We start from the raw sequence: 13,379 nt of genomic DNA on the forward strand, positions 1-13,379 counted from the left end.
AAAAAAAAAAAAAAAAAAAAAAAAAAAAAAAAAAAAAAAATCCCAACTTCTCAGGAAGCCAAAGCGGGAGGATCACTTGAGACCCAATCTCGGCAACGTAGCAAAACTCCATCTCTAAAAAATTTTTAAAGAATTAGCCAGGCTTGTGGCACATGCCTGTAGTCCCAGCTACTCAGAAAGCTAAGGCAGGAAGATTGCTTGAGCCCAGGAGTTCAAGGTTGCAGTGAGCTATGATCGCACCACTGCACTCTAGTCTGGGTGACAGAGCGAGACCCCATCTCTAAAAATAAAAAAAGAAAGATAAAAATATAAATTTGGTTCTATTAAAATTAAGAGCTGCTGTTTATCAAAAGAAACCATTCAGACAATTAAAAGGCAAAGCACAGAGGGGGAAAATATATTCACAATGTATTTATCTGGCAAAGTGCTCATATCCAGAATGTATAAAGAACTCCTACAAATCAATAAGAAAAAGACAAATGACTCAATATGACAATTGTCAAAATATTCGAACAGAAACCTCACAAAGCAGCATATCCAGATGGCTAATAGCCATATGAAAAGGGACTCAACTTTATTAGTCATCAGGGAAATGTAAATTAAAGCCACATGGAAAGCAGATCAGTGGTGGTTGGGGGTTAGTGTGGGAGGAGGAATGACTGCAAATGGGCATTGTGCCGTCAGTGCTTGTCTGGGGCAGTGGAAATGTTTTAAGACTGGATTGTGGTGATGGTTGCACAACCATACACGTTTGTTAACAAATAAGCTGATCCAGGCATGGTGGCTCATGTGGGTGGATCACAAGGTCAGGAGTTCAAGACCAGCCTGGCCAAAACGGTGAAACCTGGTCTGTACTAAAAATACAAAAATTAGCCGGGTGTGGTGGCACATGCCTGTAGTCCCAGCTACTCGGGAGGCTGAGGCAGAATAATTGCTTGAACTTGGGAGGCGGAGGTTGTAGGGAGCCAAGACTGCACCATTGCACTCCAGCCTGGGCAACAGAGTGAGACTCCATCTCAAAAATAAATAAATAAATAAATAAATAATCAAGCTGAATGGTTACAATGGCTGGAGTGTAGTGGCATGATCTCAGCTCACTGCAACCACCACTCTCTAGGTTCAAGCAATTCTCCCGCCTCAGCCTCCCAAGTAGCTGGGATTATAGGCGCTTACCACCACGCCTGGCTAATTTTTGTATTTTTAGTAGAGACGGGATTTCACCATGTTGGCCAGGCTGGTCTCAAACTCCTGACCTCAGGTGATCCGCCCACCTCGGCCTCCCAAAGTGCTGGGATTACAGGTGTGAGCCACCATGCCCAGCCTTCAGTGGGTGATTTTTATGGTATGTACGTTCTACCTCAATGAAACTGTTTTTTTTTGTTGTTTTTTTTTTTTTTTTTTTTTTTTTTTTNNGAGTAGCTGGGACTACAGGCGCCCGCCACCGCGCCCGGCTAATTTTTGTATTTTTTTAGTAGAGACGGGGTTTCACCATGTTAGTCAGGATGGTCTCGATCTCCTGACCTCGTGATCCGCCCGTCTCGGCCTCCCAAAGTGCTGTGATTACAGGCGTGAGCCACCGCGCCCGGCCAATGAAACTGTTTAAACAAAATTATATGAGATACCATTACATACCTATCTGAATGGCTACAATGGAAAAATAGAAAATACCAAGCACTGGTGAGTTGTGGAGCAACTGAAACGCTCATCCACTCTTGGTGGGAGTGTAAATTGGTACAATCACTTAGTTGTTTGTTTGTTTTGAGACAGAGTCTCACTCTGTCACCAGGCTGTAGTACAGTGGCTTAATCTTAGGATCTCAGCTCACTGCAGTCTCCAGCTCCCAGGAAGAAGCGATTCTCACGCCTCAGCCTCCTGAGTAGCCGGGATTACAGGCATGTGCCACCAAGCCCACCTAATTTTTTCTATTTTTAGTAGAGACGGGGTTTCACTGTGTTGGCCAGGCTGGTCTCAAACTCCTGGCCTCAAGTGATCTGCCCACCTCAGACTCCCAAAGTTATGGGATTACAGGCGTGAGCGCCGCACCTGGCCTGGTGCACTTCAAAAAGCTATTTAATGGTATCTACCACAGTTCAACTCATGCATGTCCTATACCACAGAGTATAAACATGTTCGCCAAGATACATAGCTTGAAATGTTCATAGCATCTCTATTCATAACAGCCCTAATCTGGAAATTGTACAATGTCCATCGACAGTAAAATGGATAAATTAATTGTGGCATTTGACATAATGAAATGTTATACAACGATGAGAATTTAAGATGATGATATATGCAATATGGATGAATCATACAAACATAATGCTGAAAGAAGCCAGGTGCAAAAAGAGTACAGACTGTGTGACTCCATGATGTAAATTTCACAGACAGAACCAATCTAAGATGTTAGAAGCAAAGTTAGTGGTTACTTCCTGTGGGAACTATTGCCTAGAAGGAGTGTAAGGGGGCTTCTGGGCCTAGTAAAATTCTGTTGCTTGATACGTAAATTATATTTGTGCATTTTTCTTTTTTTTTCTTTTTTTTTTTTTTGAGACAGAGTCTCGCTTCGTCACCCAGGCTGGAGTGTAGTGGCGCGATCTCGGCTCACTGCAAGCTCCGCCTCCCAGGTTCACACCATTCTCCTGCCTCAGCCTCCCAAGTAGCTGGGACTACAGGTGCCCACCCCCATACCCGGCTAACTTTTTGTATTTTTAGTAGAGATGGGGTTTCACCGTGTTAGCCAGGATGGTCTCAATCTCCTGACCTCGTGATCCTCCTGCCTCAGCCTCCCAAAGTGCTGGGATTACAGGCATGAGCCACCGATTTGTGCATTTTTCTAAATGTATGTTACATTTAAAAAGAAAGTGTGGCCGGGCGCGGTGGCTCATGCCTGTAATCCCAGCACTTTGGGAGGCTGAGGCGGGCAGATCACGAGGTCAGGAGATTGAGACCATCCTGGTGAACATGGTGAAACCCCATCTCTACTAGAAAGACAAAAAAATTAGCCAGGTGTGGTGGCGGGCGCCTGTAGTCCCAGCTGCTCTGGAGGCTGAGGCAGGAGAATGGTGTGAACTCGGGAGGGGAGGAGGAGCTTGCAGTGAGCCAAGATCGTGCCACTGCACTCCAGCCTGGGCGACAGAGCAAGACTCTGTCTCAAAAAAAAAAAAAAGAAAGAAAACGCTATGGCCAGGCATGATGGCTTATGCCGGTAATCCCAGCACTATGGGATGCCAAAGCAGGGGGATCACCTGAGGTCAGGAGTTCGAGACCAGCTTGGCCAACACGGTGAAACCCCATCTCTACTCAAAATGCAAAAATAAATTAGCTGGGCATGGTGGCGGCAGGCATCTGTAATCCCAGCTATGTGGGAGGCTGAGGCAGGAGAATCACTTAAACCCAGGAGGTGGAGGTTGCGGTAAGCCGAGATCACGCCATTGCACTCCAGCCTGGGCAACAAGAATGAAACTCCCTCTCAAAAAACAACAACAACAACAAAAAGCCCTATAAAGGAACACTCAAAAAACAAGACCTCTTGGAACTTAAAAACATAGTTAGAGAAATTAAAAATTCAATAGGTGTTTTAGAGTGTAAGTTGAGGAGGTCTCCAAAGAGTAGAACACAGAAAGAAAAAGAACCGAAAAATAAGAAAGAAAAGAAAAGTTTCGGCCGTGTGTGGTGGCTCACGCCTGTAATCCCAGCACTTTGGGAGGTTGAGGTGGGTGGATCACCTGAGGTCAGGAGCTCAAGATCAGCCTGGCTAACATGGTGAAATCCCGTCTCTACTAAAAATACACAAAATTAGCCAGGCATGGTGGTGGGCTCCTGTAATCCCAGCTACTAGGGAGGCTGAGGCAGGAGAATTGCTTGAATCTGGGAGGCGGAGGTTGCAGTGAGCCAAGATCACACCATTGCATTCTATCCTGGGCAACAAGAGCAAGACTCCACCTCAACAACAAAAATAAATAAATAAATAAAATTAGGGGGGCGTGGTGGCGTGTGCCTGCAATCCCAGCTACTTGGGAGGCTGAAGCAGGAGATCGCCTGAACCCAGGAGGCGGAGGTTGCACTGAGCTGAGATCGCGCCATTGTACTCCAGCCTGGGCAACAAGAGTAAAACTTGTCTCAAAAGAAAAGAAAAGAAAAAGGCAATTATGAACTTCAAAAACATTTGAGCAAAAAAGGAAAAAATAATCATAGTTACTCTGTGGCTTAACTAGGAACACTATTTATATATGTTACTATTTACAGCCATATCACATTGTTTTAACCAAAGACTATAGATACTACTCACTTAGAAAGATGCAAGGAAATGTGTGTATTGTGTGGGCAGGGAAGAGAATGTAAGACGGTGAAACCTTCTCGCAAAGTCAATAGATAATGTGTGAAATGGCAAAACAAAGAGGTGGAAATATGTCATAGAGAGGAAAACACTAGAGAAAAAGGCACAGCCTGCCGGACGCAGTGGCTCACGCCTGTAACCCCAGCTACTCGGGAGGCTGAGGCAGGAGAATCGCTTGAACCCAGGAGGTGGAGGTTGTGGTGATCTGAGATCACGTGATTGCACTCCAGCCTGGGCAACAAGAGCAAAACTCTGTCTCAAAAAAAAATAAAAATAGGCCGGGCACGGTGGCTCACGCCTGTAATCCCAGCACTTTGGGAGGCCGAGGCGGGCGGATCACAAGGTCAGGAGTTCGAGACCACAGTGAAACCCCGTCTCTACTAAAAATACAAAAAAATTAGCCGGGCGCAGTGGCGGGCGCCTGTAGTCCCAGCTACTTGGGAGGCTGAGGCAGGAGAATGGCAGGAACCCAGGAGGCGGAGCTTGCAGTGAGCCGAGATCGCGCCACTGCACTCCAGCCAGGGGAACAGAGCGAGACTCTGTCTCAAAAAAAAAAATAAATAAAAATAAAAATAAAAATAGGCCGGGCGCAGTGGCTCACTCCTATAACCCCAGAACTTTGGGAGGCCGAGGCAGGTGGATCACCTGAGGTCAGGAGTTCGAGACCAGCCTGACCAATATGGTGAAACTCCATCTCTACTAAAAAAATACAAACATTAGCCAGGCGTGGTGGTGGGCGCCCACCTGTAATCCCAGCTACTCAGGAGGCTGAGACAGGAGAATTGCTTGAACCCAGGAGGAGGAGGTTGCAGTGAGCCGAGATCACGCCACTGCACTCTAGCCTGGGCAGCAGATCAAGACTCCATCTCAAAAAAAAAAAAAAAAAAAATAGCCAGGTATAGTACATGCCTGTAGTCCCTCCCAAGCTACTCAAGGAGCCGAGGCTGAAGGATCACATGAGCCTGGGAGGTCCAGGCTGCAGTTAGCTGGGATCACACTACTGCCCTCCAGTCTGGGCAGGCGACAGAGCAAGACTCTGTCTCAAAAAATAAAAATAAAAAAATATATAAATAAATAAAGCTTAGGGGAGAGCCATCTGAGCTGGATATATCAACTGGGAGAGAGTGTGGAGATGGTATTGAAATCTACAAGACTGGAGATGACTGAGAGAGTGAGGGGAGAGAGCAGAGGCCCAGGGCGGAGCCTGGGCAGAGCCTGGGGCTCGCCAACACCGAGGGGCTGTGGAGAGGAGGAGGGAGAGTCACAGAGCCTGGCAGAGTGGCCTGGGGAGAGGCCACCCCCCAAGCAAGTGGACAGGAGGCTTCAGGAGGAAGCTATTCCGGAGGAGTGGTCAGGGTGGTGTCTATGTCACAAGTAAGTGGTCAAGTAAGAAGCAAGTAGGACATGGCCAGGGGACAGACAGCCTGGAGGCGTGGCCACCTCAGCAGATGCGCTTCTCACGTGTGGATGGTGACAAAAGATACCGAATAGCTGTGGCCAAGGAGTGAGAGGGAGTCGAACAGCACCCAGAGGAAGCTCAGAAGCAAGAAGTGGGATTCTGCGGCGCAAGTGTTCAAACAACTACGATGTTTTGCAGAGAAGTGGGGCAGAGAGGCGGGGCCTATGGGTAGAAAGAGCAACCTGTGGGCTTCTGGGAGGTTTTTGAGATGCGCATGAAGCACATTCCATGGAGCCCTTTGCATGGAGCATTTTGCTTGGAGCATGTTGGTTGCCAATGGAGGAAAGGAGGAAGAGTGGACAGGGCACAGAGGGGCCACCCTGCAAAGCTTCCTTCCTCACCCACCCCCAGGTCCTGCAGTCCCAAATGCTGCCCCCTCCAGGAAGCCTTCCCAGAGCTCCCAGGCCTGGGCCTCTCCCACCTGAGCCCCAGACTTCTCAGGGATCTGTCTACACACTGTCTACGAGGATCTGTGGGTCTTAGCTTCCTCCTTGACGGCTCCCTGGGAAACAGGCACTGAGACTTATTGGTCTCCATCTGCTTCAGCATCTGCCCGGGACCCAGGATCTGGCCCGATGCTGAGGTGCGTAGATGAGTTTCAGTGCGTGTTTGTGGGGTCAGTAAACAAAGGTGTGGATGGACAAACGAGCAGAAGGACAGGCCACTACAAGTCACTAACATCCCAGAGCCCATACCCCAGGCCCTAGGTCTCCATGTCTCATGGACTTGAGGCCTGCTTTCTCCCTGCCCCGGCCCACCTTGGGATCCAAATCGAAGAAGCTGTAGTACTTGAAGCGCAGCCAGAGTACGTCCCCGGCCTTGATGCCCTGCTGCATGAGACACCGCGACGAGTCCAGCCACCTGGGCCGCAGCAGAGGCAGCAGTCAGGGCTGTGCCAGGTACGGCCCTGGGGTGGGGAGGGGGTCTGGGCTAGGGGGACAAGCACATACACAGAAAAGGCCTGGAAACGAAGTGTGGATTTGGGGTGGGCACAGACATGGGACAGGGGGTGGATCCTGGGTGGGGGACCCCGACACAGGGGGGTGGCTCCTGGGCCCACCTGCTGTGGAGCTGGGTCTTGTCTGACAGGGAGCTGGGCCGTGGCAGACGCTGGAGCAGGAGGGGGTCAGGTGGCGGCTGGGGCCGGCTCAGCATGTGGTAGCAGGCCTCCGTCTGGGCGCTGTCCGAGAAGTGAGCGGGCATTCCCCGGAACACTGCAGGCGCCACGCCTGGAGTACAGGTTGGGGGTCAACCAGGCCTGTCCCCCAGGGTTGGGACTCACAGGCCGGCCCCTTCCCCCATCCCCCCAGGCCCACCCCTACCTGCACTCACCCCCAGCCAGGACGACCTTGCTCAAGTCATAGAGTTCTTCCTCTGGCTCCTTCTCTTTCTTCTTCTTCTCCTTCTTCTCAGGAGCCCGGAGCAGGGACAGCTCCTCGGGGTGCCGGATGCCTGAGGGGAGCTGGGGTCTCAGCAGGGACAAGGTCCTGCTGCAACTTCCCCACCTCGCCCATGGGCGCTTGGGGCGGGTCACAGCCCTGCAGGCAGGGTGGCAACCCAGACAGCAAGGACAGCATCACCAGAGCTGGGCCTGGAAACGGGGGTACCTGCCTCTTTGCATCACCCTCGTGGGCCAGGGGGAATCAGCCGGGCAACTCACTGAGGAGGCGGCAGATGGCAGCCACGGCCTGGAAGAGGGGCTGGGAGAAGCTGGCGCGGAGGCGCAGTGCACGGCGGTTGGGCAGCCGAAGGATGACGGGCCGGTGCTGGGGCCCGAAGAAGAGGCGTGCGTCGGCCAGGATCCCGTACTTGTCCAGTGTCCAGTGGGTCTGCAGCAGCCACTGCCTCTTCTGTTCCCACCAAATGGCGTGGTCTGACCAGTCCTGCTTGCGGTCTGTGGGACACGGGGGCACATCCGGGTCCAGCCTTCCTCCCTGCTGCCCCCAACACTCAGCACAACCCCAGGATTCAGAAGCCTGGGGTGACCATTCCCCTGCCCTGCCTAAGCCAAGAGTGGGGCAGCCCGGGTGGGCCTGGGGTCTACCCCATGGTAACAGCAGCAGGGCTCTCTGCAGGCAGCCCCCCGATGGGCCTTCTAGGCTTGGCTTGTATTTCGCTTCCCAGGGGAGCTCTCCAACCCAGAATCTGGGTGCCCCAATCTTAGCACCCCATCTCTTGCATTCCAGCCCACTGGGCTCCCTCCACATGACGCCCCCTCTGTCCTCCCATAATCTACGGTTTAATGGCCTCTGTCTTGCATTCTGGGGAGCTCCCAGAGGCACAGACTACATCCGTCTCACTGCTGTATATCCTCAGGGCCTGGATCTGTGCCTGGCCTGGAGCAGTGGGCACTCAATATTTATAGGTATTAGCTGTGTGACCTTGGACAAGCCACTTAACCTCACCGGGCCTCAGTTTCCCTGTCTGTAAGATATAATAACCACCTTACAAACTGGGACATGGAACAATGCCTCCCATGTGGTAGGTGCAGAGTTTGTGGCAAACTCGTGCATGCACATGACGATCCATGAGTGGGCATTGAAGTAGAGATGTGCGTCTGTCCCTTGCCAGCCAGCTGGGAACTGGAGACACAGTAATGGAAGGCACAGGTCTCCCCGCGGCCTCCCTCCAGGAGCATGAACAGGCAGGAGGAAGCGTAGAAAAAAGGCTGCCGGAAAGCTGCTCTGGGTGCACGGCCCTTGAGAGTTTGTGAAGCCGTTTCCTGAGTTCCTCCCAAGTCCTCCCAGTGAGTTTTCTGATTCCCACTGCATCCCACCCACCTCAGCCAGCCCCTAACTCCACTGCTACACACGCCAGGCATCACCACTGCTGCCAAACCAAGAGAAGTGCCCGTCCTCCTGTGCCTCCCCTCCCAGGCTGGGCCCTTCCCTCTTGGGTGCCCCAGCGGGGCCCTGGCTTGGTGCCACTGCCTCCCCTTCTCTTGGCTCCTTGCTCTTCTCCTGTCCTCTCTGGCCCCTTTCCTGACCTGCCCTTTACCTTGTCCTTTCCCCAGGTTCGGCCTGGGACCGTCTTCTCCTGCCTTGGCCATGTCCCCTTACTGGGTCTCCCTATTCTGTGGCTTCAGTTGCCACTTTCTGCCACAGCCCCATGCGTGGCCCTCAGCCCAGACCCACCCTGGGCCCCCAGCCAGAAACCCATGTGCTGCTGGCTGAGGGGACTGTCCACCGCCTTCCTCCCTTCCAGAACCCTTTGTTCCCCTGGCCAAGTGACTGACACTGGGACTGTAAGCACCACGACTCCTGGTCCTGGCTTTTGGTGCTCAGCTCAGACTCGCTGTGCACAGAGGCACCCTCTCCTCTCCAGCCCCCTACGCCACCTCTCAGGGTTGGGGGATGCGGACTCATGCCAGAGGCCCAGGCATCCTCCCTTTCTCTTCTAGCCACCACATGTGATCAATGCCAATCCCACCTCCAAAATCCACCCTCCTTTCCGTCCTCCCTGCCCGGCCTTAGGAGGCCCTAGTGTCTCTAACCAGGACCACAGCCTCCTCAGGGCCCCACAGCCTCCAGCCCTTCGCCTTGCTGCTGACCTTAGCAGGACAGCCTCCTGCTGAGAACCCTTCGGTGGCCACCTTCCCCTCCAGAAGAAAGTCTAGATCCCTTCTGGAGGCCTTCAGGGCCGTGCAGAGCTGGCCAGGCACCATCCAGCCTCATTTCTGGTCACACTCCGGCATCCTCGCTGGCCGAGAGCCCTAATTCACAGCCCTCCGAGTCCCACAGCCACCACCTTGCTCCTCCCTGCTGAGGCCAACTCCCAGGACTTCTCCTGGGGTTATCCCCATCCTAGGCTCGGAGCAGCCCCCTCCTCGAGCCCCAGGCCCCCATAATAGCTCCCTCTGTGTGGCAGCCGGCACGCAGCCTCCACGGGTCCGTCTCACCCGCTGCTCCAGGAGGCCAGGGACTGGCCCGGGGTGGCCAGGCTGAGCCTCAGTAGATAGAGCTGATGTGCTTAGGAGTGACAGTATCCCTACTACAGGGAACAAAGAGCTAAAGGGACTTGCCCTGGGGTGCCCAGCAGCGGGTAGCGCAGCGGAGTCTGTCTGACTCCAGGTTAAGGCCTCCTGCGTTACCCTCATGCCATGCCTTGGGGCCACCCAGATCTTCACCGCCCTGTCTCTGTTCCTCACTTCTACTCTCACAGCTGCTCCAGGCCCTGCCCCTGGCAGCTCCCCTTGCAGCCTCAGCCTTGTGGCTGGGCTACTCTGGGCCCTATCCTCTCCATAGTTGGACTGACCTCCTCCTGGGCTGCATGTGGTAGCCTGGCAGGGTCTGAGGAAGCCTCCCCGCCATCACCCACCCCCCTCCCACTGGCAGCCCAGGCCCAGGCTCTTGGCCGGGACTGTGGTGGGCCTGCCTTCCGGCTCTGCCTATCGGGGTATTCCTGCTGCCCTCTCAGGAAGGGGTAGCCCCCACTGCTGGCATGGAAGGAAGATGAGGAGCCCCTGTGTCACTGGCCCTGTGGCCCTCCATGACTGATGCCACAGGCTGCTCTGCTGTAACTTCCTGTGGGGGCAGGGCCTTCCCACCCAGGCTGGGCCTGTCACCAGTCTGCTGAGAACTTCCGCCAAGCGTAGGGAGTGTGGGGGCAGGCCCTTAGGTCACCTAGACCCCCTCAGACCTCAGCAATGTGACTTTGGCCTTGGCCCAGGCCAGACCACTCCTTCCGCTCCTGTTGGTGGCTGAATGGGGGATCGTGGCTGGGTCTGATCTTTAGCAGACCAGCTGGAGCAGGAGGGAGGGAGGGAAGAGGGTAGGAGGGAGAGGAAGTTGGGGAAATGTCTTTTTTGGAACCAAATGATTAAGCTAATGCCTGAGTCACCGTGACACCATTATCGCGAGCTGAGCAGCAGGGATGGCCCGGAAGTGCCCGGAGACACCCGTGGCGGCCACCCGTGGTACTGAGTTCAGCAGGCGGGCGGCGGGACACTCACTGATCTGCTCCACAATCTTCAGGAGCACCCCGCCGATGTGCGACTCCCCAGTGACCCGCAGGGTGACCGACTCGGCCTCCGGGTCCTCCTCTCCCACAAACACCCGCAGCTCCCATGATGAGTCGATGTAGTCCCCGGAGGCTGTCTTCATCCCCGCCATGGCTGCGGCTGCTGCTACAGAGAGTGGGGAAGGAGGCAAGGTGGGCAGGCCCCGGTAGGCTCCTGGGTTTGGGCAGAAGAGTTCTGTGGTGCCCTGGACACACCCAGGGGAAAGCCGTTCATGAAGGAGGGCAGGAGCGAGCCCCCAGGCCAGTATGCCCATGGTACCCTCAGACCATCTCACCAGCGCTGGCGCTTGAGCTGCGAGGGCCCTCAGAGACCATTTAGTCCAACCCGCTCCCATCCTACAGACAGGCAGACTGAGGCCGGGTAAGAAGGGGCTCACTCAGGACCACCCTGCTCGATGCCAGCCCACAGCTCACCCCCAGACCCTCAGGGGCAGCTGCCCACTCTGGCCATGGCTTTGTACCCAGGCCAGGAAATAATTCTGATCCTGGCCCACAACTCAATGCCAACATCACAAACCAGCCAAAGCCTCCCGGGGGAGGTGGAAAGTTCAGGCTGCCGCATGGCGAGAGGCAGGCTGGGCAGAGGCTGCAGGAGGATAAGGAAGAGAAGGGCCCGTGGTCCCAGTGAGGCCCGAGCTTACCTTTCCTGGCAAGGGCTGGGGGCTGCAGGTGGGCCTCAGGCTACACCCCTGAGGGCTGTGGGCTTCCTGCCCTCCTTTCTCTTTGGAGCTTCCTTCAGGGGAGCCCTTGCCTGTGCCTTATCACGAGCAGGGCGGGCTCAGCCCCTCCCCAGGGCGGGCTGGCGCTGGGTGCAGGAAGCACGCTGCCAGCCCGCAGAGGGTTCCAGGGGCCCCTACCTTTGTCCCCAGAGAGCACAGGAAGCTAGGGAGAGCCGGCTGAGCGACTCAACACCGTCAAAAACGCCCCCTGCCTCATTTGGAGGGAAGCTCAGTGCAAACTTAACAAGTCCCCCGACTGTTTGTGTTCAGGGCTGGGTCCGCCTTTGTGGAAGCGTCTCCCATCCCCAGCCTGTCACATGAGGTGGGGACCTTGGGCTTTGAAACATCACTGGGCTGCCGGAGGGAGAGCTCAGGAGTTGACAGAGTGTATCCAGGTTATTTGGGACTCACAGGTCAAATCGGCTCCAGTCTGGCTGTCCCTATCAACCAAAGATCCCTCAAGGCCCCAGAGGGAAACAAGTCCATTTTGCAGTTTTTCCTAGCTCCGCATAGGGCTACTTTCAAACTCATGAACTCAGACCTGCTAGGCGAATGAGTGAACAGAACTTGGACCTGAACATTCACAACCTCCCAGGCCCTCAGGTCCCCCAGCTCCAAACACACCTCCACTGTGCTCCACTTGGACGTGCCTCCCTGAGTCCCCACAAGGCTCACTCCCATCAAGTCCCTGCTTAGGTGTCACCTTAGGGGTCTCTGGTGGTCTATACCCTCCTGCTCATCACATGTCCTAGGATGTGGGCTTCAGTAGAGCAAGGCATATCCGCCACCAGCTGTGCGCACAACAGTGGCCTTTCCAGTGAATACACTGGGGATCGGAGCACAGAGGGTGGGCAAGCCTGGGGGCGGCAGAGTCCTGCTGATGGGGGAGGCTGCCTAAACGGCGTCACCCAGATGAGGAAGGGGGAGGCCTGCTGGGGATTCCCAGGGGAAAAGCAAGCTGATGAAACTAGCAGCAGGAAGTCCAGCCAGCTGCTAGTCTCAGAGCCTTCCTAGCCCAAAAAGCAGCACTCTTGGAGCAAATGAGGAAGTTTTACTCCTGCCCCAGAGGCCTCCCCAGTCCAGGAAGACAGCTTTAGAAAACGCAGCTTTTTGCAACCATGGAAAAGTGTAATTAAAGCTTAGAACCCTAAATTCTCAGGTGAGAGACGTGCATTGTAACCATCACCCAGGCCGGGGGCGGTGACTCACGCTTGTAATCCCAGCACTTTGGGAGGTCAAGGTGGGCAGATCACAAGGTCAGGAGATTGAGACCATCCTGGCTAACATGGTGAAACCCTGTCTCTACTAAACATAAAAAAAAAAAAAATTAGCCGGGTGTGGTGGCGGATGCCTGTAGTCCCAGCTACTCAGGAGGTTGAGACAGGAGAATGGCGTGAACCGGGGAGGCGGAGCTTGCAGTGAGCCGAGATCGTGCCACTGCACTCCAGCCTGGGTGACAGAGCGAGACTCCCTCTCAAAAAAAAAAAAGAAAAAGAAAAAACAAACAAACAAAAACCCATCACCCAGTGGGGTGCGGTGGCTCATGCCTGTAATCCCAGCACTTTGGGAAGTTGAGGCAGGCGGATCGCTTGAGGTCAAGAGTTCGAGACTAGCCTGGCCAATATGGCAAAACAGCTGTCTCCACTAAAATACAATTATTAGCTGGGTGTGGTAGCGGGCTCCTGCAATTCCAGCTACTGGGGAGGCTGAGGTAGAAGAATCGCTTGAACCCAGGAGGTGGAGGTTGCAGTGAGCTGAGATCGCACCACTACACTCCGGCCTGAGACTCCGTCTCAAACAACAAAACAAAAACAATCCATGACCCAACTCCTAAATCTAACAGCAA

At 54.2% G+C, this 13,379-nt stretch overlaps 1 protein-coding gene across 1 annotated transcript in view; it reads right to left on the bottom strand.

The window, feature by feature from the left end:
- The window catches only part of FERMT3 (fermitin family member 3), a 19,516-nt gene extending 7,926 nt beyond the window's left edge, over positions 1–11,590 (bottom strand). Inside the window, exons 1-6 of the mRNA XM_025355186.1 lie at positions 11,456–11,590; positions 10,747–10,920; positions 7,456–7,689; positions 7,128–7,247; positions 6,856–7,024; positions 6,554–6,656 (exon numbers count right to left, since the gene is read on the bottom strand). Of these exons, the coding sequence (XP_025210971.1) occupies positions 6,554–6,656; positions 6,856–7,024; positions 7,128–7,247; positions 7,456–7,689; positions 10,747–10,906 (786 nt within the window). The 5' untranslated portion in view covers positions 10,907–10,920; positions 11,456–11,590. The remainder of the gene's footprint in view (positions 1–6,553; positions 6,657–6,855; positions 7,025–7,127; positions 7,248–7,455; positions 7,690–10,746; positions 10,921–11,455) is intronic.
- Positions 11,591–13,379: the final 1,789 nt, after the last annotated feature.

The sequence above is a fragment of the Theropithecus gelada genome, chromosome 14 (assembly GCF_003255815.1).
Source record: "Theropithecus gelada isolate Dixy chromosome 14, Tgel_1.0, whole genome shotgun sequence".
Taxonomy (NCBI): Eukaryota; Metazoa; Chordata; class Mammalia; order Primates; family Cercopithecidae; genus Theropithecus; species Theropithecus gelada.